This window comes from Plecotus auritus, assembly GCF_963455305.1.
Source record: "Plecotus auritus genome assembly, chromosome: 9".
In the NCBI taxonomy this organism is placed as follows: Eukaryota; Metazoa; Chordata; class Mammalia; order Chiroptera; family Vespertilionidae; genus Plecotus; species Plecotus auritus.
Window position 1 is genome coordinate 84,400,737 of NC_137783.1, and position 26,619 is coordinate 84,427,355.

Genomic DNA, 26,619 nt, shown 5'->3' on the forward strand with positions numbered 1-26,619 from the left:
ATAATCTGGTTGATAAGTACATGTGGTAAGTGCTCAATAAATATTTTTAAATGAATGAATGACACTTCCCTGATCCTTGGACTAGTTTCAAAGCAGCAACTCCTAATGGTGTATAACTGTATTTTCAAAAATAAAAAATACATAAATTAGTACAGTGAACAGAAACAAATGACTTTCTCCTTAATAACATAATCTTCCTGCCCTAGCCTGGTGTTTCTCAGTGGCTGGAGCATAGGTCTGCTCAACAGATGATCACTGTTTTGATTCCCAGTCAAGGACACGTACCTGGGTTGCAGTCTCTGATCAGTGTGTGTGTAGGAGGCAACCAATTGATGTGGCTTTCTCTCTCCTCCCTCTTTTCCACTCTCTCTAAAAATCAATGGGAATAATATCCTGGGGTGAGGATTAACAACAACCAAAAAAGAACATAATCTTCCTGAAACAGTCCAATTGATCTGCTCACCCACAGCAGGTAGGAATGTGAGCCAGCAGGAACACTTTCCCTCTGTAATCTGAATCATGCAAATCCAACTTTGTACCATGTAGTTGTATCTAACCCTTGATCTTGCTATTAAAGCATAAATTTTAAGTCTTCCTTAAGTAGATCTTGGCAAACCAGAGTACAAATAAGAAGACACTTTGAAGAGTTGTTGTGTAGAAATTGGAATAGTGTTTCTTCCACTTAATCAGAGCTTGGTTGGGTTTCCATTCAGGGCCAGGAGATGGGACTAGAAGACCTCTGTGAAGCCACTTCAAATTCAATTCTATCAGTCTAACAAGAAAACAGCATTACAATCATCGGCTCTGAATACATCCCTCTAGTTGTTAACCTGATTACTCCACCCACATTTGATTGTTACTATTCCATATGCTTAAGTCCCAGGAGACTACAGCAAACGAGTATATCAAGGCGTGAGAGTGAAGCACACAGTCAAAGATCTGCTGGCAGAAAAACGATCCAAGCAGACAAGTAACTCAAGATTTAATGTAAGTCTCATACATTCTGAAGTCTTTTTTGGGAGGATGGGGGGTAAGTCTTATATTAAGATTAGTTATCTCCCCTCTTCCTTTATTTACACAGCAACCTCTCACCTCTTGAGTCTGATATTTTCCACTGAAAAACTTTCCTTCTACTGGCACTTACAGTATAATTACTATTATTAACACTATGGCACATCTGTCAAGCTATTCCAAGAGCTCTGCTCACTGTTTGGCTGACTACTGCAGCTGGCGGCAGTGGGAGGAAACTGTGCTCTGCCTTTTCAACCTCCTGCCCAACCCGTCATGAATCAACAAAGGCTCAGTTGGTAAAAATAATCACATGTTATTCTAAGCCTGATAGAGACAACTTAGAAGAATCCTCTCTGTAATATGCAAAGTCAGATTTTAAAATCCTAGTAAGACGCAGCCATGAGAAAAGATGAAATACTGCTGTTTGCAACAATATAGATGCATCTTGAGAATATCATGTTAATAGAAATAAGTCAAACAGAAAAAGTCAAGAACCATATGATTTCATTCATATGTGGGATATAAAACTGAAAGCAACAAGTCAACAAACAAACAAAAACTCATAGACACAGACAACAGTACGGTAGTTACCAGAGAGAATGGGGATGAGGGGGTAATAAAAGATAAAGGGGATCAAACAGATGTTAACTGAAGGAGTTCTGAGGTTGGATGGTAAACACACACTATAATATGCAAATGATGTATTATAGAATTGTACATTTGAAACCTATATAAGTTTATTAACCAAGTCACCCCAATACATTTAATAAAAAGTTTAAAGAAAAATCCTAGTAGGAGACATATTAAGTCTAACACCCTTATCTGCCAGCTGTGTCTCTATAAATAGCTACGCTCTGTGCCTAAAATGCTTAAGTAGTGGCACTAATTCTCAAAAAAAAGATTCAAGAATGGAAAAGTATTTGGCTATCAAGACAGTATATAATCATTATCTATTAGGTAAAATACAACAACATAAATATCAAGATCTGTCAGGGATTTCTGGGTGCAGGACACAGAGCAGATGACCAGGAATAACTGAGCAAGCATGGACAGCATCTCACCCAGGGGCTGGCATACAGTGGGCACTGGTCTCCCAGTGTGTCTACTCTGAATGTCAGCACCATGTCCAACACTGCTCCAAAATCAAATCTCTAGGACATGTCTTAAATGAGCAACCCCAGATTCTATTTCCTCCCATCCACATTTTCTGCCTCCCTTTCTTTTAAACCATCTACTCTCTTCTAGTTCAGCAAATGGAGCTTAGCTGACAAAGAGAAATCGAAATAATTGGCTTCTTGTCTGCTCCTAGTGCAGTGTTTCTCATAGTGCCTGCTTAGAATCATCTGGGGTGTGTGGGGCATGTGTTAAAACTATCCATACCAATCTAGAGGGAGAGAGAGAGAGAGAGAGAGAGAGAGAGAGAGAGAGAGAGAGAGAGAGAGAGAGAATTCAGCATCTACTCTAAATGAACCACAGCTTCATGGATGTACTGTAAATTGCTTGGCCACAACTCTAGCTAAAATTGTGCAACATGATAAAAGTTACAGGCAAACTGTCAATTGGGAAGATAAAGATCACAGTGAAGATAACACCATAGTCAAGGAGCAGATAATATATCTTCCCAGTGTGAGTGAGGAGGTAACTCACTCCTTGGCATTGTCATCAAACTATAATAATAAAAGCATAATATGCTAATTAGACTGGACAGCTGAATAACCTTCCAGACATCATTCCCAATGTCCTTCCGGAAGAAGCCACGGGGGCTGAGGCAGAGGCAGTTAGGGGTGATCAGGCAGGTAGGCAAGTGGTTAGAGGCAATCAAGAAGGCAGGCAGAGGGGTTAGGGGCGATCAGGCAGGCAGGCAAGCAGTTAGGAGCGATCAGGCAGGCAGGCAAGCAGTTAGGGGCAATCAGGCAGGCAGGCAAGCAGTTAGGGGTGATCAGGCAGGCAGGCAAGCAAGCAGTTAGGAGCCAGCAGTCCTGGATCGCGAGAGGGTACAGGCCTGGCTGAGGGACCCTTCCCACCCTCCATGCACAAATTTTGTGCACTGGACCTCTAGTATCTATATACAAATGATAAGGCCCTGTACCCAACAGAGTTACATAAAAAGACCAAATGGTAATATATTTTTCTTTTAAAAATGACCTAACATGACTTCTTGTTCAATATCTGTGACTATCAAATAGTGTTTTTTTTATTTGTTGATGTTACTTTTTAAAAGCTATAACAATATAAACATAATTAATAATAAACTGTATTATTTTATGAGAATGAAGATTCCTGGACCTTTTACCATGTCTACTAACACAGAGTTATTTGGCTGGAGCCAAGGAATGGTCATTGTTAATAAGTTCTTTGGGTGCATCTTTACACATCATACCTTGAGAATTTTACCATGGACCAAAGAGCAAGCATCGAAGCCTTACACACCACAGCCATAGTTCTAATCTTTACCCAGATAAGAACTTGTTGAACTACTGCTATTGGCCCAGTGACATTGAAAATGTTATAGTGAAAGTGGCTACAAGAAATTCATAATACATGGTCTGTGCCATTAAACACCAAATAACCTGGTGGAAAAGAAAAATACTTATCCACTTAACAATATACAAGACAATATAACCAAGCACGGGACTGAATGTTAAAGACAAAACACCAGGCAGCATGGCCATGTGATATAACACTGTTTACATAAGGACTTTTTAAAGTACATTTCCTTATGTGTTATCTCATTTGATAGACACATTAATTCTGTGATATTGAGATTTACATGGTTTCCCATTTTCGAGATTAAAAAGTTGAGAACAAGAGAAGGGAATTGATTATTTTTATGCTACAGTTAGCAAGTGGCATGTTTTCTGACTTCTAGTTCCATATTCCTTTTAAGGGAAAGATCAATGTGGAGAATAGAAAAATCTCTGACTCATGCTGTCTTTGTCCATTTCAGCTGCTATAACAAGATACCACAAACGGGGTAGCTTAAACAGCAAACATTTCTCATAGTTTGAAGGCTGGAAGTCTAAGATCATGGTCTCATTTTGGTGAAGGCCCTCTTCTGGAGAGTAGACGTCTCCTTGTGCTCTCACATGGGGCCTGGGGAGCTCTTGGGTCTCTTATAAAGGCACTACTCGCATTCCTGAGGGCTCTGTCTTCATGACCTAATCACCCCAAAGGCTCCCACCTCATAATATCATCTTATTGGACATTAGTATTTCAACATATGAATTTGGGGAGGACATAAACTTTCAAGCCATAACACATGCAAACAAAGGTAATGAAAACTCAAGAAAATATATTTATGTAAAAAGAACTTCTAGGACTAGAAAAGTGCAAACCAGCTCTGACTATGCACTTATTCTTAGGCATAAGCACGGGTCTGTATGAACTCAGCCTTAACCTCATTTATATACATTCCCAATGTCTCAATGCTAGTATCTTATTCTTATCGTCACTTCAATGGCCTTTCAAATTTGGGTAGTTAAATGCATATAAACTTGAAATGTGGTTATTTGAACTTTAGGTGTCTTCATGTATTGATTTCATTGTCTACCTGCTCATTTTTCATCTTCTCCACCACTATTCTAGAACATCTGCATATATCCCAAAAAGGCTATTGTATTCACTAATAATCCACTCTTGATGACCTGTTTATGTCCCTGTTGCAAATGAAACCCAAGAGCAAGAATTATGGAGAATCACATTACTGGCAGGCATTTGGGGGCTCTAATTGCATGGGTAATACTAAGACTACCTCCTATTTCTCTTACCAATGCACTAGGTGACAATGAGTCAGATATCTTGAATCATTTCAGATAGGGAAGCCATCCTTACACATGTTCAAAATTTGCTACTGACAAGATAGATTATAACCAGTCAAAGGCTAAATTAAGGAGATGGGAGGTCCTACCATATATATTGTGTTAGGCCAGAAATGGTTCCCAAAATATCCCATGTCATATCCCTGTCACCTGTGAATGTTGCCTTATGCGGCAAAATAAGTAATTAAGTTAAGAATCTTGAAAGGTAAAACCCTGGATTAACCAATCATGGGCCCTAACGCAATCATGTGTATCCTTGTAAGAATGAGTTTGAGAGAGACACACACACACATGAAGAAGGAGACACACAAAAGAGACAGAAGGAATGTGATGACAAAGGCAGAGGTTGGAGTCATGTAACCACAAGTCAAGGAATGCAGACAGCCATCAAAATCTGGACAATTCTCTCCTAGAGCCCTATATGGAGGACAGTGCTGCTGACACCTTCATTTGGACTTCTGTCCTCCAGAACTGTGAAAAAATACATTTCAGTCTTTTTAAACCACCCAGTTTGTGGTAATTTTTTACCAGTAGCCCGAGGAAGCTAATACACATATATTATGGAGCTGTGTCCCCTAAGAAGTATCCTTTAGAAGTTCCTACTTAATGTCCAAATTGCTGCTCTGCTCTTCAGGCCAACACTTTGACAAGTTTACACAGGTTGTGTTGACCCGGCTTTACCACAATTTCCCTAAGAGCATCTGTTTGTGATACCATGAAATATTTTTTACATCTTTGCAGGAGGAATCAAAGGGGGAAAAGTTCCTCCCATCAAAAAAACAAAACAAAACAAAAAAACAAACACTTTCACCAAAGACTGTACTTAAAACCACTGCCGTACACTGCAGCCACAATCATGTGGTTTGACACTGTTACCGGGGATATCTGCTTTTAAATAATGGCTTTTCTCTTTCTCTTTCAAATTGTTCTTATTCCTTACTACACTGCTAATCTTCTACCAGAATATTTAAGATATGAGCCATTCACCAACATGTCGTACCAAATATATATATATATATTTATTTGGTATATATATTTGGTATATATATATATATATTTGGTATATATATTTGGTATATATATTTGGTATATATATTTGGTATATATATATATATATATATTTGGTATATATATATATATATTAGAATTTTGATGTAGGTTCAGGTTGCATTTTTTTTTTCAATTAAAAACTATTTTCATTGAGATCCATAAAGGCTAATCATTGAGATATTTTAATAACGTCACAAAATTCAGTGAACGCTCAGTTACTTATAGTAAAGGGGGAAAAGGAATAGCAAGAAAAAGAAGCACTAAGCCTAATCACCACCGCTTTTCATTTTGGTTTGAAATTCAGTGAACTTCCACACTATTGAGCTTTCTAATCAAGTTTTTCATAAAGTATCAAAAGACTCATTTAAAATCATTGGATATATAACAGCTGGCATGAGGTGAAACTTTTTAAACTTGCTGAGCAGAAAATTAAAATCAGTTTGGAATTAAAATTATGTCATGGAAAGGGGAAATACAATGCAGCTGGGTGAGATTAAAATGTGCCTGGGGCCCAGGCAGCATGCTCAGTGGTTAAAGCATTGGCCCATACACTGGAAGGACTTGAGTTCGATTCCTGATTGAGGCCACGTACTTGGGTTGCTGGGTCAATCCCTGGCCCTAGTTGGGGCACATGCAAGATGCAACCAATCTATGTGTCTCTCTCACATTGATGTCTCCCTCTCTCTCTCTCTCTGTCTCTCTCTCTCTCCCCCTCCCACACACACACCCTTCCACTCTCTCTAAAAAAAAAAAAAAAAAAAAAAAAAGTCAATGGAAAAAATATCCACAGGTGAGGATTAACAAAAAATAAATGAGCCTGAGCTGATGCTCAATTTTTATTTATTTATTTTTGTTTGTTTATGGACACACTAATAGCTCATTCTCTGCTCATTTATCAGAATGCTATAGTGAGGAACAACAAGGAAATAGCTATGAAAGTTATTTTAACTTAATATTTTACATAAACATAAGGAAAAATACGTGAAGATTTCTAGTTGTTTTGGAAGGTCTAAACTGAGGAAAATATTGAAGGGATATATCCCAAGTGGAAAATATATTTATATTCTATCAACCTTGAATTATACATATTATACATTTACAGGCCAAAATTTAACTATCTCCACTTGACATGATTCTTTTATACCAGTCTCAAGTGTTTACTTTCCAAATCACAATTACTAATAATTCTTTCCTTTTTCTATATTTACCCAAATCCTTACTTTTATATGAGCTGCTAAAATCTCCCCATCAAGAACATATAAGATCAGGCCATATTGTCAGTTGGGCACTTTGATTAAAACCTTTCTTAGTTTTTGGAAGGAAATCAATGAACACACAGAAAGAAGATGACAATCATGCATATTGGTGGGGAAATTTGGAGGAACAGAAGGCAAATGGGTGCCGTATACTGCATTTATGGCATAGAGCAATTGAAAGTGTTTGATCTTGTTGAGAAGTGGATAGACTCTAACTGTGGAACAGATGTGCATTGCCTAGCTCCATGCCTAATAACTGTCTGTCTTTCTATCAGGGCTGCTAATAGAGGTTTGTTTAATTTAATATTCAGCTGCTGTTTTATGGCACCAATCACAGGCACACTTCAGTCACCACCGAGTGTAAACATTGTGATGTGCGTATCTGTGATTTGCATTTGGACTTCTTGAGAAATGTAAAAAATAAAAAAATAAAAAATACACAATTGGGAACTGTATATTGCAGCATCCCAAAGTTTCTTTGATTTCCCTAAAGCTTTGGAAAATGCACCCAAGACATGAGAAATTGCCCCTTCCTCAATCTGTTTGCATCACTCCTCTGGCTATGATGGTCTCAGGCAACTTTTCTCTTCTCTCTAAAAGTTGACAGTTGCATCTCTCCCATTTCAGTATTAAATTTTTTTATATATTTTATTGATTTTTTACAGAGAGGAAGGGAGAGGGATAGAGAGTTAGAAACATCGATGAGAGAGAAACATCAATCACCTGCCTCCTGCACACTCCCTACTGGGTATGTGCCCTCAACCAAGGTACATACCCTTGACCAGAATCAAACCTGGGACCCTTGAGTCCAAAGGCCGACGCTCTATCCACTGAGCCAAACCAGTTAGGGCACAGTATTCAATTTTAATACTCAAACTTTTAAGAGTTCATCCCATTTCTTTATCTTCTTTATTATTGTTATTCATGTTTCAAATGTTCCCATTTCACTGTTTAGGATTTTAAATAGATCTGAGTTTCTGAGAACTAGCTCATAGCCAAGTTGAAGCATCTTTGAGCTGATGCTTGAGATCACTCGTTTGTCTGGGACCCTACAGCACTCAGGGTGCCTGAAGTTCTTCATCTATGACATAGACAGCATAGTTGGGGGAAGAGTTTGGGCTCAGGATCCAGATGATTTGAATTCAAATCCCAGATCTGCCATTTGCCAACTGTGCAATGACTTGATCTTGCTGTTGAAGAAAGGCAATATCTGCCTTGCAAGGTTATCATAAGAGTTATATTTAATTTTTGTTAGGGGCTTGGCACATGGTATGTGTTCAATCGACGCTTTTGCTATTAATTACTGCAAAGAATGTTAGAATTCAAAGTGATACAAGTTTGAAGAAATGTACAGTCCAGCTGTGGGAGAAGGAATTATACATGAAAAAGACTTCTCAGAGGAAGATGAACCTTGACCTAGGCTTTGAAAGAAGATAGCTCAAGTGAGCGGTGAAGAGGGATGAAGTCCAAACAGAACACAGTGTGGTCTAGAAGGAGAGGCGGCACTCTGTGATATGAGGTGGGTGGACCAATTTGGTCTGCAGGATGAACTGAAAGAGAAGGTGTAGAGAGCTGACCTGGTACATGACCCTTCCAAATTCAGTGCTAGTCTTGCCTGCTAAGGTCTCCCAGACTCTCCCTCTACTCCCAGAGACTCCAGCATACCTATCTACTAAAATACTTATTACATTGCATTATGACTGTTTGTTTAAACCCCTCCCTCCAACTGGCTAATGTCTTTCTATTTCTATTTGTTCATTTTGGAGTCTCCAGCCAAGAGGAATGACAGTGTGATAGAATGGTGAAGAGCTCGTATATAGGAGACAGACAGACTGAGGATCTGATTGTACTAATAATGTGTGAAAGTGGTCTGACTTCTCTGGTCCTCAGTTTCCTCCTATGTCAATGGGGATAGTGATACCACCATAAAGTTGCCATGAAAATGAAATTAGATAATGTATACAAAGCTCCTGGTACAGCTGGTACATGGCATGTTGTAAGTGCTCAATAAATGGCACTTTCATGGTGTTTACAGTCCCTGGAACATGGTAGCACTTGATAATATCACAGCGAAAGTCTGCTGCACATAGGTAGATACTCACAAGACTGTGGCCAGCTCTGAATAGCAGTCTTTGCAGTTAGATACTCCTGTTTCCATTACTATAGATTCTAAAATAATATCATTAGAAAGGCCATTGGATGACTTTTTAGGTTGGAAAAATCGATTCACAGTGAGGAATGAAACAGAAGAAGCCACAGTTAGCAACTTTATTTTGTATTCTGACTCAGCAATTTCACCCTCGTCCATTCTGAAAGACAAGATGGCTAGAACCGAAGCTCCCACTTGGTGCATTTCATTAATATAAATCCAACTGCTCTCATTCTGCAGTTGTCAATATCTAAAGATTTAACCAGTCTTGGATAACAAACAAAGTATTGTACTTCCCAATCATGGAGTTTTCATGAAACTCCAACTTCAAATGGCAGGAAGAAGAAAATAAAAGTCTTAACATTTTGATCAAGATTTGCTACCAATTTGTTGACTTAAATAATGTTATTTTTTTGAACCTACATTTCCTCAATGACAAAAGATCATATAATCTTATGAGTGGTGTAGATGGGGTGGGACTGGTACTTACAGTGTTTCCCCTTCTCCCACTGGGTACAGCTCTTTCTCATCCTGACTTTATAGTTTTCCCAACCTCAGAACATATTCCATCCACTGGCACCTCTACCCCCAATCTCCAAGGCTAAGTTGAACTCTCTTATTCTTCTAAGAAAGATTAATCCTGGGTCGCCTTCCATCACTTCAGTTCTCTCTGAGGTACAAAGAACATCAATAATAACAACCATCATTTACTGTTGGATTCCTAATCGGGACATTACAAATATTTTCATTTATGCAGTTCTAAATACATCTCATTTATCAACAAGAAGCACAACAGTCTTGAGAGGGTGACACTCCTGTTTTCAGATGTGGAAACTAAACCTCATAGAAAGCAGTGAAGTTTAGATTTGGACCCAAGGCAGGACTGGCTTTGGAATAACCACTTTGCTTAGCCTCCCTGCTCAGTGCTCACCTGATTCTTCACATTCCATACCTGATGGCCGCAATCATGACTCTGGCTCCCTCTCCACCTCATGTCTGTCTCCCTGCCCGCCCTGTAGTGATTCTGCAGGCTGCTCAGATGATGCCACACCCAGTTCAAATCAGAACCAAAGCCTTTCTTTCCTATGATACTCAGACATCTACATGCAAGTTCATAGTTCTTTCTAGAACTATTCTCTAGTGTCATCCAGAACCTGCTTTCAGAATATAGTTCCTCTCTGTCATTCCCCACCACTGCTGGACCCCTAATCTCTTGGGCTCTCCATGGCACCCAGCCTTCTCTGTAAAAGAGGAAAACCTACCACACTGACCTTCTAGAAGCCTCTTTGCTGTCCTCCTAGAGTTCTCCAGGGCCTGCCTCACCCAACCCATTTGGCGCTGACCTTTTTTGCTATGCCTTTTAATGAGGGGAGATTTCTTTTCTGAATATTTTCAAGCTGAACTGAGAAACTGGTATCCCATGGCTCACTCCTGGGACTGGGTATAGAATGCCACTTCTCCCACTGCAAAGGCAGAAAGCACATCTGTTCCCTCTGAGGGTTGGAAGAGATCCCTGAGCCCAATAAAGCATAGAGCTGATAGCTTTTACCTGCTGTCTCTGGTGATCCACCTCTTATATGCTCTCCCAACCTCTGTGGTACTCAGAATTCTCTCATAGCTTTTTTCACTAACTAATCATATGCATATTCTTAATAAATGCAATAGTCATGAAGGAAAGGGGAGGGTAATATCTTTATGCTCTTCCCTTCTTATGAAAGTATGAGAAAAGATGAGGAGATGGGGACCACCAATGGATTTCATTCTTAAGTACAAAGCCAACTTTTGTATTCCATACAAAAGACATATGAAAGCCTACATATATACTAATATCAAAATTTAATTTTAAGAAAGATTATCCTCCGAACCCTACTAAAACTTGGGCAATGTGTATAGTGTGCTATTCTAATGGTGGTGCTAAACAACAATAAAAAGGCGAAAGAAGCAGAATGTAAATAAACTGATGTAAATAAACTAACTGATTATCCATGCCTTAAATGTAGTGAGTCGTCCATACATAAATTCAAGGGAGAAATCACAGCCATCGCAGACATCCCTATACTATCAAAGCTAAGAACAGAGCACACACATGTTGTATTCAATTTCTGCTTAGCAGGCATCCCAAGCTCTGAGGACATGTGAGTACAAAAAACGTCTGTACCATTGCTATCACAAGAAATATTCATGCTCTCCTGTGATTTCTTAAAATTTACCATAAAAACCATTTATCATCTCTTCAAGACTCATAAATTGAACCCATGCTACAATGTGTTCCAGCTTTGGTGAGATTTTCACGCTTACCTGGGTACAGCAAATGGTCATCACATGGCCCAGCATGTCTTGCTTTGCTGGGTATTATTTTTCTTATATGATTTTTCTTTTTCTTATTTTTAGCAGTACCTTCACTCTTTGTGTTTAGTTACTAAATCTCTTAAGGAAATGATGCTTTTTCGCTAATAAGTCCATCTCATTTGCCCTTCCTGCTTTTTTTCCTGAATTGCCAGAGGAGGGATCCATTTATCTGTAACATTTGCAAGGCTATTGATAAAGGGAATCAATGTTTACCCTGGTACATTTTTTGCTCATTCCAGTAGCACAGTGCTTTGCATATTGCTTGTTAACATTGCCAACTTACTCCCTTCATGAACCTAGAAAGAACCTAAAACACACACACACACACACACACACACACACATTTTCTGAGCAGGCAATGCCTTATAAACTCAAAATGCCAATGTTTGAATGCAGAGGTACACATTATATTTGCGCTATTCATTTGAATGAATGCTTTATCTAAGGCTTTCAGAGTTGCCCATTGTCTGACTTAAATTAGCCCACTATCCTGCCCTATTTAGAGAACTAAACCACATTTCCAGGGCTCTCTGTGTTCTATACCCAACCACCTGCTCCTTCACAATTGCAGAAAAATTTTAAAATAATAATAAAGGCGAACCTTTTGCAAGCAACTTATTTTTTCAGCTGTTCTATTGGTTCTGTCATTTTTTTTTAATGTCATGAAATTCAAAATATTTCCTGGTGGTGAATTCTTTTGCACAGCTCTCAAAAATAGCCAGGTTTTGCAACACAAGAGCCACGGCAAGTTCGTGGGCGGGGCTTCAGTCTGCAGATTCGGTTCTGGCCAAAGCGTACAGGACCACCTACCCACGTGCATCCCTGTGATTCTTGTTCTAACCTAGCTACAGAAATGCAAAAAGCATCCAATGGCACATGAAGGCCCAGGGATAAAAAACATAAAAATAAAAATGTGTTTCTTTTTGTAACTTAGGCAACAGAAATCACTTCCTCACAGAGACAGTCTGGGCATAATTTTGTGCCAAGCAGGAGAGTTTTAACAGCAAAATTTTAAGAAGTTGTCAGAGAGCTGGAATTCTGTAACTGCATTAGCTTTCCAAAAGATATAAAATAGTTCATGTACCAGAAATTTCAGACATTTGGAATCATCGTTTTATTAGGAAATTGTGATTTATGATAAATATATAAAACCTAAATTGTATTTCTTTAGCTTTTATTAGCTAGTTGTTTTAATTACAAAAGTGATGCATGGTAAAATTTCAAACGGTAAAAAGTATAAAGTAAACAGTAGAAGTCTACCAACCTCCTGCCCCCACTCATCCCCTCCTCCTTCCCAGGGCTCACCACTCTTGAGTTTCATGTACAATCTTCCAGAATTTTGTTATGTTATCTATAATAATAAAAGCATAATATGCTAATTAAGCTGGATGTCCTTCCAGACAACCTTCCGTATGACCTTCCAGACAAAGCTGGGGCTGCGAGGGAAGCCCAGGTCCCGGGTGCCAGAGGGAAGACAGTGTCGGCAGCTGGGAGAAGGAAGACCTACTCTTGCACAAATTTCATGCATTGGGCCTCTAGTTATATTATAAAGAAATTAAGTTGCTGCACCAACAAGTTAATGAAGATTGAAATCAATGTTAGATATTTATATGCACTATTACAAAAGGCATAAACCAATGTTTTCACAGTCAATTCCTTTCCCCAAGAGAAAATTTAAATGTCTTTTAGTCTTCATTTTACCTCTATACATTTGAAAGCCTTAAGCAAATCACTTAAAACTCATCCCCAAACCATCCCTGACCTATCATTTTCAGCACCAGATTAAATTACTTAGAATGCCACTGTCACCATGCCCACACTGCTAAAAACTTGTCAGGGACATTGCCTGCTACCAGATAAAGACCAAGTGCCTTGGCATGGTTCAAAAGTTCTTTCTGGCCTAGCTCCTCCACCCCACTGTAGCTTCTCCTCAGCTTTTCTGCCTGCACACTTCCTGCACACATTCGTATCTGTGACTTGCTGTCCACACATTTGAGCATTACTCTGCTCCCCAGCTGTCACACCACTTATTCTATCTGCTTATTCTTTCCTTTCATCCTTCAAAACTGGACTCAAATATCATCTACAGTATGATGTGTTCAGTCACCTTCCCTCAAGACAGCAGCCCACCTTCCCTTCCTCCCTTCATTCTTACCTCCAACTAACCCCTCACCCCTATCTACACTAAATCACGGTTATAATCAATCTAGATTGGAATCCAGCCTGTGTCACTTACTAGCTTTGTGACCTTGGACAAGTTCGTGATACTGGTACTATTTATTAGTTTTCTAATATATAATCTAGAGATGATAACTTACAACAATCTATTTCACTGGTTAATGGTACAGATTTGATAAGATAATGTATGTAAATCATCTAGGGTAGTGCAAAGCATGTAAAGCACACAAATGTTAGTTGTTACTAAAAAGGGTGAAACACACATTAATATAGGTAAAGTGTTTGACTCAGAGTCTAGCATGGAAGGGCTAGTGCAGAGAACCTGCTGGTTGTGTCATTGAGAGATTGCGGGAGCAGTCAGAGAAGTTGGCTTTAAATCTCAGTTTTGTAATTTACTAGATGGATGATTTGAGACACAATTACTTAACTTCTCTGTGCTTTCCTCTTTGTAAACCCGAGAGGACAATGACTACCTTAGAATGAGATAACATTATATAAAACACTGGACACATGACAGGTGCTTATAACTGTAGTTTCTATTCATTATGCAATACTTTTCTAATTTATGATTAAATTACTATAGAACTCAAGATAAGTGGTCCAAAAATCAAAACCTGTTTCAAACTTTGCAAAACAGCAAGATTTATTAGAACAGACTTGGTATAGTTTAGTCACTGTATAAGATTTCGCACCAATCAGAATGACCCAAGATCTACTTCATATTTGTCACAATAGCTCAGGCATCTAATTCTCTCTGCCCATTTTCTTCTGGAGGGGGAAGTATTTATACCTAACACAGGTACCTATATAAAAGCTGACTGTCTTACATTAACTTTCCATTCATTTCAGAGTTGGAGGAAAATCATGACCTATGGCGGATCTAAATTCAGATAGTAACATACGGTTTTAAAAATGTTCAGTATAACATCATCTGTTCCACCTCTCTCCCAACCATCAATATAATGACAATGAGTAATTAAATATATGAACTGTACATTCCTTAAAAAGGAATTTATTCACAAGTGGCTATGATTATTATTGTTTCAGCATTAATAGCACCATCTTCAAGTTTAAATCCATCTCTTTTTTAAATATATTTTATTGATTTTTTACAGAGAGGAAGGGAGAGGGATAGAGAGTTTCAATGAGAGAGAAACATCGATCAGCTGCCTCCTGCACACCCCCCACTGGAGATGTGCCCGCAATCAAAGTACATGCCCTTGACCAGAATCGAACCTGGGACCCTTCAGTCCACAGGCTGACGCTCTATCCACTGAGCCAAACCAGTTAGGGTGCACTATCTTCAAATTTAAAGAAATACTTTCTAAACTTTATAGTTAGAATTTAAAAAATATATTGTACGGTAGTGTGAAATGTCTTATGCTAGTCAGAGATCTCTTCCTTTCAATGTGTCCCTTCATCTAGATTGGCACCTAAAAATATTATAGGGTCATAAAAATGGACTATAAATGTGCTCAAGGGAAAGTCTTATCACTTTACTACCTTGGTGACCTATTAGTTCAAATTAACTCATTTTCATGGGAGGGCTTTGGGGGCAGCTGTGAGACTGCTGTGTTAGCTACAGGAAGTTGCACACTGGCAAATTTCATTCAAATATAAACCTCTAAATTTGAGTACCTGGCATTGCAAGATCCTGTTGTTTGCAATATGCAAAATAAAAATTATATACCATCTCGTTTGGTCAAAAGTTATGGGCTCTTCGATATTAATATTATTTCTAGAGGATTCACATGGTGCCCTAACCGGTTTGGCTCAGTGGATAGAGCGTCGGCCTGCGGACTGAAGGGTCCCGGGTTCGATTCCGGTCAAGGGCATGTACCTTGGTTGCGGGCACATCCCCAGTAGGGGGCGTGCAGGAGGCAGCTGATCGATGTCTCTCTCTCATCGATGTTTCTAACTCTCTATCCCTTTCTCTTCCTCTCTGTAAAAAATCAATAAAATATATTTTTAAAAAAAATTTATTTTTAGAGGATTCACATGGTGAGTGGCAACATGGTGAGTGTTATATCTTAAACAAGTAAGAAAGGAACATGAGTTCTCCTTTCACATGAACAATGACAACTGGTGCTCATGCTGAAGGCTCATGTTTTAGGCTGTTCTCGCTCAACCTCTGACATCTGGGAATCGGATGGGGAAGTTCCGTCTCTGAAACCTATCCAGTGAAATCCCTCCCAGTCCCATGCAGGCCCTTCAGGACTCTTCTATATCCTGTGAGATGGAGTGAAGTGACGCATTATCATTGCTTTTAATATTTATCCCTCTAAATATTTCCCAGGCCACCATAGAGAGGGCAGCACTAATTATAGCTAAAAACAAATTTATGGAAATGTTTTATGTCATGATTTTGGTGGTGGGTCACAAGAGTTTATTAAATTTCTCATTCATCAAATTGTATACTTACAATTTGTCAATTTTACTATATGTAAATTATTCCTCCATAAAGATGACCCTCCAAAAACAGAATATTCATTGAAAGACTAAGGAGATGATTGATTGATAGATAGATACCAGACAGGGAAGTATAAATCCTACTTGATCATTTTGGTGAGCTTTTAGATAATTATATAATTAATCTCTCTTAGATGTCCTTAATCTCCTTTATACTTAAAAACATTTTTAACTATGATGCTTTCCTATTTTTATTTTTGAGCTAAAAATGCTTAGAAGGCAAAAGGTTTTTATTTGATCCCACCCACCACTAGCACAACCTGCAGGGGTGCTTGGGTTATTCTCCCTGGGGTTGTTGTGATAATTAAATGAAATAATACATATGATACATTTGGCCATGTATTTAACAGTATGTTTATGAAATTACTATAAGTGGTAAAAACTGTTGAAAGTCACAGAAAAATAAAAGCTTTTGTGCTGTTATTAAAAACTAAAAATCAGGAATATTTAGTTTTAATGTTTAGGGATTCCATTTTGTTTCAGGCAGATGGATGGTCTGGGGTGGGAGATCTCACCCACATAAAACTGGATCCTTCATGAAACACAATTGACCTGGCAGGAAGCAATGGAAATCTCCAAAGCTGGGTCTAGTAGTGGGTAGGGTTGACATAGGAGGTCTGGGAAAGGTTTGAGCAGAAATTAAGACGGAATAATGAGAAAATGATTACACCAAAAGACAGGCTCCCCTGAGGATGGGTGTCAAAAATAGCTTTACATGTGGAGACTGGGCCTTGAGCTGTTGCCAAGTTTGACGGGCTCAACCTGGGACTCCAGGATTAATTTGGGAAACCTGGAAGAGAGCTGGCTCCCAAGAAATGTAAACATAAATCTTTTTGGAGGAAAGCAGCCTCAATTTAGGACCCTGAATTTTCACAGATTCAGATTAACCAGATATGAGTTTCAACCAAAGATCACCAAATGCTTAAGGAAACATACCACAAAGAATAAGAGTCAGCATAAACAATAAATTTAAATTCCCAGAATTTTCAGGTATTAGAATTACCAGATACAAAGTATATAATAACTTAATAAATAATGAACACTCAACAAAAGACTTAAAAAATTACCAAGCATATAATTTCAAATTGAATTTATAGAAATGAAAAAATATAATCATATATACATTTTTAAAACTCAATATATGAGTTAAACAGAAAATTAACTATAGTTGAAGAAAGAATAAGTGAGCTGGATGTAGATTTGAAGAGCTCTATACTAATCTATACCGAAATATAGAATGGAAAATCATGAATATAAAGTAAGGAGTGGTTAAGGGATACAGAGGATAAAAGTAAAAGGTTTAACATTCATCTAAACAAGGGTCCCAGAAGGAGGGGATAAAGGTAATACAGACAAGGCACTATCTAAAGAGAGAATGGATGAAACTTTTCTAGAACTTATGAAAAACATAAATCCTCAGACACATGAAGCACATCCTATGTGCTTGCAAGCAGGACAAGTTTTTAAAAATCTATCTCTAGATAAAATGAGGTGAACTTGAAAAATCTTAAAGACAAAGGAGTGTATTAAAAATCACTCAGAAAGAAATGAAAGATAGTCATAAAGAATAACTGTGAGGTTGGTAACAAACGTCTCAACAGCTATAATGGAAGCCAGTCATGGAGTGGTATGTGCCAGCAGAAGAATAACTATAAAGTTATAGTTGTGAACACAGCAATATTACATTTCAAATACAAGGGCCAAAGAAATAATATTTTCAGGTAAATAAAACTGAAACAGTTTATCACCAACGCCACCCTCACAAAAGGAATGTTCTAAAGTTTTAGTTTAGAAGAAGGAAAAATGAATCTAGGGGAAAAGTCTGGAAGAGCAAGCAGATAAAATGATAATAATTACAATGCCTAATTTGTATAAGTTTAATAAAAAATAAAAAATAAAAAACTAGCTAAGCCAAAACCGGTTTGGCTCAGTGGATAGAGCGTTGGCCTGCGGACTGAGGGGTCCCGGGTTCGATTCCGGTCAAGGGCATGTACCTGGGTTGCGGGCACATCCCCAGTGGGGGGTGTGCAGGAGGCAGCTGATCTATGTTTCTCTCTCATCGATGTTTCTAGCTCTCTATCCCTCTCCCTTCCTCTCTGTAAAATATCAATAAAATATGTTTAAAAAAAAAAAAAAACTAGCTAAGCCCAGCTGATGTGGCTCAGTGGTCGAGCATTGACCTATGAACCAGGGGAGGTCATGGTTCAATTCTCAGTCAGGGCACATGCCCAGGTTGGGGGCTCAATTCCCAGTGTGGGACATGCAGGAGGCAGCTGATTAATGATTCTCTCTCATCATTGATGTTTCTCTCTCTCTCTCTCTCTCTCTCTCTCTCTCTCTCTCTCTTTCTCTCTCTCTCCTTCCCTCTCCCTTCCTCTCTGTAATAAATAAATATTTATTTTTTAAAAACAACAAAATAATAAAAACTAGCTAAAATGAAAGAAAATGTACATATATAAAGTAAGAGAGCAGTAGTAAGAGTTAATGTTCTAAGGATCTTGTCTGTCGGTGAGATGTTTAAGATATTCTTTGTAGTCTTTGATAAATATACAAGGTAACATTTTATGGGTAACCATAAAGAATTGGGATAGAGAGTTTAATTTCCACATCAGGAAGGGGGCAAAATTATGCAGGAAAAAATGAACACAGGAGGCTTATTTTCATCATATAATAAATGAAATAAACTACACTCAAATTGTAAAACCTTTGTAGAGTCCTCAGGTATTAAAATTGGGTTGGAGAGAATATGGTGCTGGGAATTCCACAGTAAGAATTAAACCTGGGCCGAAGAAGAAGAAGGGGTGTAAGAAGATTCTGAGGATTGGTGGTGGAGGGAAAGCTTTTACAGCAGAGAAGTCAAAAGCTGAAGGGCCATGGCAGCATGGACTGAGCTTTATCCATGCTTTCCGTAGAGGCTAGAGGCAGAGCCATGGCAGCTGGTAAAAGAATGGCTGACAGATGCTGAGGAGACAATAGGTACTTACATCCATCAAACTGGATGTACCCCTCTCCCCCATAAACCCCACTCTCACCCCACACCCACTCCTCCCAGGCCTTCACCACAATATTTATTATTTGCGTCCATGGGTTATGCATATATACATATAAGTTACCCATTAATCACTCCCTCCCACAGCCCACCACCCCCAGCAGATTTCTTTATCACTAGAAGCTACCTGCATGCAGTGTTAACATGGAGGGGATTTCAACACTGAGTGATTGGATGAGACTATCTATAAAAATCTCTTCCACACTTAAGAGTCTGCAGGACTGTGAGGATCAGGGCTAAGAGCTCAGATCCATAGAACTGGATACTGAGGATACAACTTTTAAAACAGCTATATTTTCCACTTAACTTTGTCCCTGAGCATCTTAAAGCCAGATTGGCATTGGTATATTTTAAGACTCTATACACCTGGAAACACTTCCCTTCAGATGTTAGCTTAGGCACCACTTCCTCCAGGATGTGTTCCTCACCCCATCCCTAATTCTAGCTCAAGTGCCTTCCTCCCACATCTCCCCCAGACCATGCCATTTCTCACACTGTAGCAACTCATCTGTTTCATCATCAATCAGTCCTTGTATTGGTTTCCTAGGGCTCAAATAACAAAGCCACAAATGTGGTGGCTTAAAACAACAGAAATTTATTGTCTCACAAAGTCCAAAATGGAGGTGTCAGCAGGGCCCGCTTCCCCTGAAGGCTCTAAGGGAGCCTCCCTCCCTGCCTCTCTCTGGCTCTGGTGGTTGCTGGCAATCCTTGTGTTCCTTAGCTTGAGGGTGTATCACTCAAATGTCTGCCTCTGTCTTCAGATGGCTTCTCCCCTCTGTGCCTGTGTCTCTCTCCTCTTCTTAAAGGGACACCAGTCATGTTGGATTTAGGGCCCACCCTAATGCCGCATGATTTCATCTTACTTTAACTACTACATCTTCAAAGTTTCTTTTTCCAAATCAGGTCACGTTCACAGGTACTGAGTGTTAGGACTTCAATATATCATTTTTTAACTTTTTTTTATTTCTTTATTGATTACGCTGTTACATATGTGTCATTATTCCCCCACTACCCCTCTTGCCCCCCCCTCATGCCCTCACCCCCTTGTTGTCTGTGTCCATTGATTAGGCTTATATGCATGCATACAAGTCCTTTGGTTGATCTCTCCCCCTTACCCCCACCCTCCCCTACCTTCACTCTGAGGTTTAATGGTCTGATCGATGTTTCTCTGTCTCTGGATCTATTCAATATATCTTTTGGGGGATATAATTCAACTGACAATATCCCCCAACCTCCCATGCTCACTACCTGTGGTTTAGAGGACTGTGTATTTATGCTACATGTTTTTATGGTGTTGATTATGAACCACACTCTGATCTGGCACTGAAGATAAGTCACAGTCAGTGTCCCCACCCTCAGTGGCACTTGATTCTACATGGGGGCAGATAGTGAAAATGTGGCAATTCAATGTTGAAGCCATATGCCATGCAGGTAGGGATAGATAGATAGATAGATAGATAGATAGATAGATAGATAGATGCTATGCTTGATATAGATTTGATGAAGGATATTAATGCAAACAGTAAAAAGCAAAGGGTAAATTATTCCATTTCATCTAGCCAGTGCTTTTTGGCATGATTACCAGAGTCTAAAACTTTGGTTTCTCTTTGTCCCCTGTAAAACTTTGTTCTACAGTGCTTACATTCGTAGTCTCAGTTGACTTCCATCAATCTAGCCCCCTAACCAGTGCTCCTTCCTATCAGAAAATAAGGTTTGTAAAATATATTCCTGACCTTTTTTTTCTTTAAATCCAAACGTGCCACTAAAGAAGAAAACACTCGCTGTCTTTGCCTTCCAGGGCAGCGTCGGTTCCTCTTCGTCTCAATTTGTCCAGGTGCCAGGTGAGTACTTCAGCTCAACGAGCAATTCATCCATTCCCTTTTGAGTTTCAATGGGACACCTGGGTCCTGGTTCTTTTATAACTGTCCAACAGCACATGTTAAATGTTGCTTCCTTAAAATAGTTGTTTTTAAAATATAAAATCAGTGAAGAGAGAGCTAATTCAGTCATTCCTGAATTTAGAATTCATGCTGTTTTGCAGGCAGCCTTTGGATCACCTGCCTAGCATAAGCTTATTGGGCAAAAGCAATAGCATTTAGGCTCTTGATACAATTTTAAAAGGTCTAAAATTCTGGCATCATGATCTGGTGGATTATGCACCTGCTTTAGCACACAAGGAGAGAGACCTGTGGGCAGATGGGAAATGAGCATATATTGAGTTCTCTCTATATGTCAGGCACTGAGTTAAGTGTCTTGTCTTCATTTAAATACATAGGTCTCATTAAATGCCCCTATGGGGACCCAAATAGGGCATTCTTGATGACAGTGGTGGGCACTCTCATATGTGCACACACACATTCTTTCCAGATCCCAAACTCAGAAGTGCCGTAGTGTTAATAATTTTAGGAACCTTCAGAGATGGATAGGGAAAGGAGTAAGCAGAAGGTTCACATGTCTGAATGTCTCTATTGTGTTTCCCATTCACATTTTTTTAAAGATATTTTATTGATTTTTTACAGAGAGGAAGGGAGAGGGACAGAGAGTTAGAAACATCGATGAGAGAGAAACATCGATCAGCTGCCTCCTGCACATTCCCTACTGGGGATGTGCCCACAACCAAGGTACATGCCCTTGACCAGAATCGAACCTGGGACCCTTCAGTCCACAGGCCGACGCTCTATCCACTGAGCCAAACCGGTCAGGGCTCCCATTCACATTTTATTGTCACTGAATTCTGTTCCTTTTTATATAAGGAAAACTTATATAGCTTCTCTTACCACCTAAAATTATTCTTCCTCTTCTTAAGGAGAAAAAAAATGCTTAACAGAGCAGAGGGTCTTTCTTTGTGGTTGTTTTTATTTGAAGATTGGAAATATAAACATAAGACCCTGGATCCCGTGTACATAGTCTTAATTCTGTTCTCGGCCATAGCCACTCCGTTGGATATAGCTTTGTGGTATGAAACAGAACCTTAGATATTGATTCTGATTTTCATTTGCTCCAGGTTTCTCCCCCCCCACCCTAGGGAAATGTGCTTATAGTAAAACCCCTAACTGTAGCTTTCAAATACATGAGCAAATTAGAAGTGCGAGGCTATACATTTTAATATAAAAATGGAGTAAGTAGCATTGTGCTACACATTTCTACAAGGACTTCTGGATGAATGAGTAAGTTTACATGTAGTTGTTGAACACAGTAATAAAATAACTTGTTTACAGAAAATGTATAAAAACATAAGCTCTGCCCACAGGGCACTCGTATGAAAGAGGTTGTAACTCAGGTGAGAGAGTAGTGAGCATAACATGAAGTGCCACATCATGCAACAAGGCCAGAGTGCTGTGTGTGGAGTGACATCTGACTGAGTCATGATACAAAGGACAGTCTGACTTCTCTCCCTACAGAAGAGTGGGCAAGGTGAGCAGAGGCAAAGCTCAGAAGTGGTCACTGGTTGGGGGGAGGTGGGAAAGTCAAGCATCTGCATCTTCCTCCTACTTCAGCCCTTCTGTGGCCTCCAGGTGTCGGTCTTGGCTGACAGGAGCACACCCACCATGGGCAGGACAGTTTTACTGATCAAGTCCATGCCCTGAACATGTTCTCAGTGATTATGTTTCCTGCTGTGACTGAGCTACAGCGTCAGAAAGTCCTTAGCAAACACCTCTTTTCCCTTCTGGGTCCATTGCACTCGCCTTAACCTTACATATGACTCTTCATAGTTTCAGCTTCTTCCCTGTTTTCCCCAGAGAAACTGTGCCAGGCATTCTCTTCCCAAGCATGCAGTGTCCCCACTATGGCCACAAGAGGGCAGCAAATAACACGAGTCTCCCGAAGCCTGACAATTTTTTGTGGTCCTTCCCCTAACTTGACTGCACAGAAGTCATATCATTCCCAAGCAAGCCAGGTGGGTGCTAGACACGGTGTTAAAAGTCAGTTAGTAGCCCTAGCTGGTTTGGCTCAGGAGATAGAGCGCCTGCCTTCGGACTGAAGGGTCCCAGGTTCAATTCCAGTCAAAGGCACATGCCGGGTTGTGGGCTCAATCCCTAGTAGGAGGCCTGCAGGAGGTAGCCAACCAGTGATTTTCTCTCATCATTGATGTTTCTATCTTTCTCTCTCTCTCCCTTCCTCTCTGAAATCAACAATATATTGATTTTTCATTAACAGTAATTTTGCTACTGTTAATGAATCGTAATGTAAATATCTGTTTTCCGATGGTCTTAGGCTCTACAGCAGCGGTTTTCAACCTGTGGGTCGTCCCACAGGTTGAGAACCGCTAGCAGGGTCACCTAAGACCAACCAAAAACACAGATATTTACATTACGATTCATAACAGTAGCAAAATTACAGTTATGAAGTAGCAACAAAAATAATTTTATGGTTGGGGGGTCACCACAACATGAGGAACTGTATTAAAGGGTCGTGGCATTAGAAAGGCTGAGAACCACTGGATTAGAGGAAGAATACAACCTGCCTGGGGATTGGGATGGGTTCCGAGTATCACCTTATCCAGAGACACTGAATCTCAGATAATATGCCAGAAGCAGGCTCTTGTGGATGGTCCTGTGTGTGTGAGGACAGAGCTCAGAAGCTGTGGGAAAGATGCTTCATCAGATAAAATGTCAACGCCAACTTATTCTCATCTCTTTAGGCCCAGCCCCTCCCTAGCTCAGTGCCTGACACATAGAAGGTGCACAACACATGTACACTCCGTTAGTGAACCATTCAATAGCTATTGCACCATCTAAAGTGAACTCATCCGCGAAGGAGAGAGAACTTTAAACATATCATTATTTGGGCTGGACCAGATGAAAGCGGTGATGTGGCCATACTTAACACGCTAGAGACATGTATCTATCTAAACGCGGCCTTGATGGGAGCATGTGCTGGAGCATGTGCCACAGACGCCTTGACTCTCCCAGGAGGAAACGAGTGCTTGTTTGCTTTTTCATTTGGCAACAGGTTCACCGGTCATGTCAGGGTACTACGGCGTCCGAAGATCTTTCCTGTCTGACTCGGACTTCCACAGCACCAAGCAATTTGCAAACGATGTGTGCACCTCCAGCGTGGCCAGGCCCTTTCCCTGCGAATCCTCGGCCGGGCAGAGCCACCCCGCCCTCCTGGACTCCTACTTCCCGGAGCCCTATGGGGACCACCGCCCGCAGGCCCTGACCCCCAGCGCGGGCCCTCTGTTCGGTGCCTCGCCCCTGACACCGCTCCTGCCACCGCCCTTCCCCAGCGACCCCACACACTTGGTGCTGGTGAGTATGCAGCTATTTCACTTAGGGGGTGACTGCGATCAGGGTTGGGCGGTCCAGCGAGCCCAAGCGCTTGGCAACAGAACTGAAGCCGGGTATGGTCGCCCTGGAGATCCCTGAGGCTGCCCTGCACCTGCCCCCAGAGATGACAGGACAGATGCCCCGCAGGGTACTCTCCAAAGGGGCCTTCCTCAAAGATCCGCGCCACCCACGACAGCAGGCGGGTCTCTCCTGAGGCCTGAACGGGTCTGACTAACAAGATAGGTTTTACATCCATTTTGTTAATACTCCGCTGGCTTGGCCAGGTGTTCTCCCATCATTCCCCCAGCGCAAGGGGAGAGCCCTGCAGTTACACCTCAGACCAGGCACCTGCATCCCACTGTGCTTCCCACCCCAGACCCACCCCTCCCACAACACTTCACCCTCTAGAACCTGTTCTTTCTCAATCCTTCCAAAGGGGAGTTCATGCAGATCTGAACACCAACACCCTCCTTAGAGAAAACAGTGAAGCCTTCAACCTCAAAGGAATGAATCTCTCTAAAAATAGGATTTTAGATCAATATTGGGGGGACATTACTAAGCACCTACTCCAGCCAGGAACTTTTCTGTGCCTTTGTTCATTTACTGCTTGCAACATCCCAGGATATAGTTGTTAAAGCCTCATTTCACAGATAAACAAAGTGAGTGCTCAGTCAGGAACCTAGTAAGTGTCACAGGATGGGAAGATTGAACCTACTAAGTGTCACAGGATGGGAAGATTGAACCTACTAAGTGTCACAGGATGGGAAGATTGAACCTACTAAGTATCACAGGATGGAAAGATTGAACCTAGTAAGTGTCAGGATGGAAGATGATTGGACTCACAATCTTTCCATCCTGAGCCAATGCAATTCCTACCTCTTTGCTCAGCAAGGCAGGTGGCCTTCCTGGCCCACTCAAACGCCCATTAATAGCCGAGAGGCCCACTCCTTCCAGGAGCCGCTGCCCAACTTTCCACTGTGGAAAGGGCTTTCTAGGACCCTGACTGTTGTGAGGCTCAAAAAGAATGCAAGACATGGTGCATTGTAAATGTCAAATTGCAGTATAAATGTTCATTTTCTTATTCTCACATTTCATTCATTTAATGTGGTCTGGGAAAAGAATCTTACTACTTACAGGGAAACTACAACTTCACTGCTGTGTCAGTCCCAGAGGGAAAGGCTGTGGGTCAGGAGGCTTCGGACAGGGAGGGCACCAAGCCCTCTCTGAGCAGCACCCCATGCTGGGGAGGAAGTCTGTCCACATGAGAGTCTCATGTAATGACTAACCCTGGTGACCTTTCCATTCTCCTCAGAGAGACTCCTGGGAGCAGACAGTGCCGGATGGTCTCAGCCAGCTCTACCCTGTGCCCACCGACACCCTGCAGACCCTGCCACCCAGCACGAGTTGCCTCTCCCAGCTGGAGTCGGGGAGCACTGCCCAGCACCGGAGCCCAAGCTGGGGGCCTCCCCTGGCTGGGGCTCAGTCTTATTCATTGCATGCACTGGAGGATCTGTACCACACACCAGGGTACCCCACCCCGCCTCCATATCCCTTCGCCCCCTTCACCACAGTGTCCAACGACCTACCACCCAAGGCAGTGCCCCTCTCCCCAGACGAAGGGTCAGATGCCTCTGCCCTTCAGGACCCTTCTCCATGGACCAAAGAAGACGGGGGCATGGTGTGGGGGTCATATGAGTGCCGTCGAGCTTACTGAGGGATGCACCACAGAACATCTCTGCTTTTCTTTAACTGGGGTTCTGTATCCCACAGATTGTCTTTGGTGTGGGAGTCACTCAGAACTGGATTTTCAAAATAAGCTGTCATGCCCCCCCTTTGTTAATGGACAATGGTATTTATTTGTACTATTGCCCAGGCACCACATTCTAAAGAGACAACCTGCCAGTGGGGTCTTGAGGAACTTTAGTAACTCATTGCACTCTGAATCTTCTGTTATCTTTGAGGTATCATTTTTGGCACTGATATTTCCTCTTAAATTACATTAAAAGGTATATGGAGATCC

General features: G+C 40.7%; 1 protein-coding gene across 1 annotated transcript; it reads left to right on the plus strand.

Annotated features, from left to right (window-relative positions):
- Positions 1 to 882: 882 nt before the first annotated feature.
- POU2AF2 (POU class 2 homeobox associating factor 2) lies at positions 883 to 26,313 on the plus strand (the record flags this gene model as incomplete). Its single annotated transcript, XM_080640835.1, has 4 exons — positions 883 to 987; positions 21,128 to 21,170; positions 24,283 to 24,581; positions 25,912 to 26,313. The coding sequence occupies exons 3-4, from the start codon at positions 24,294 to 24,296 to the stop codon at positions 26,311 to 26,313; spliced, it is 690 nt and encodes a 229-aa protein (XP_080496961.1). The 5' UTR covers positions 883 to 987; positions 21,128 to 21,170; positions 24,283 to 24,293.
- Positions 26,314 to 26,619: the final 306 nt, after the last annotated feature.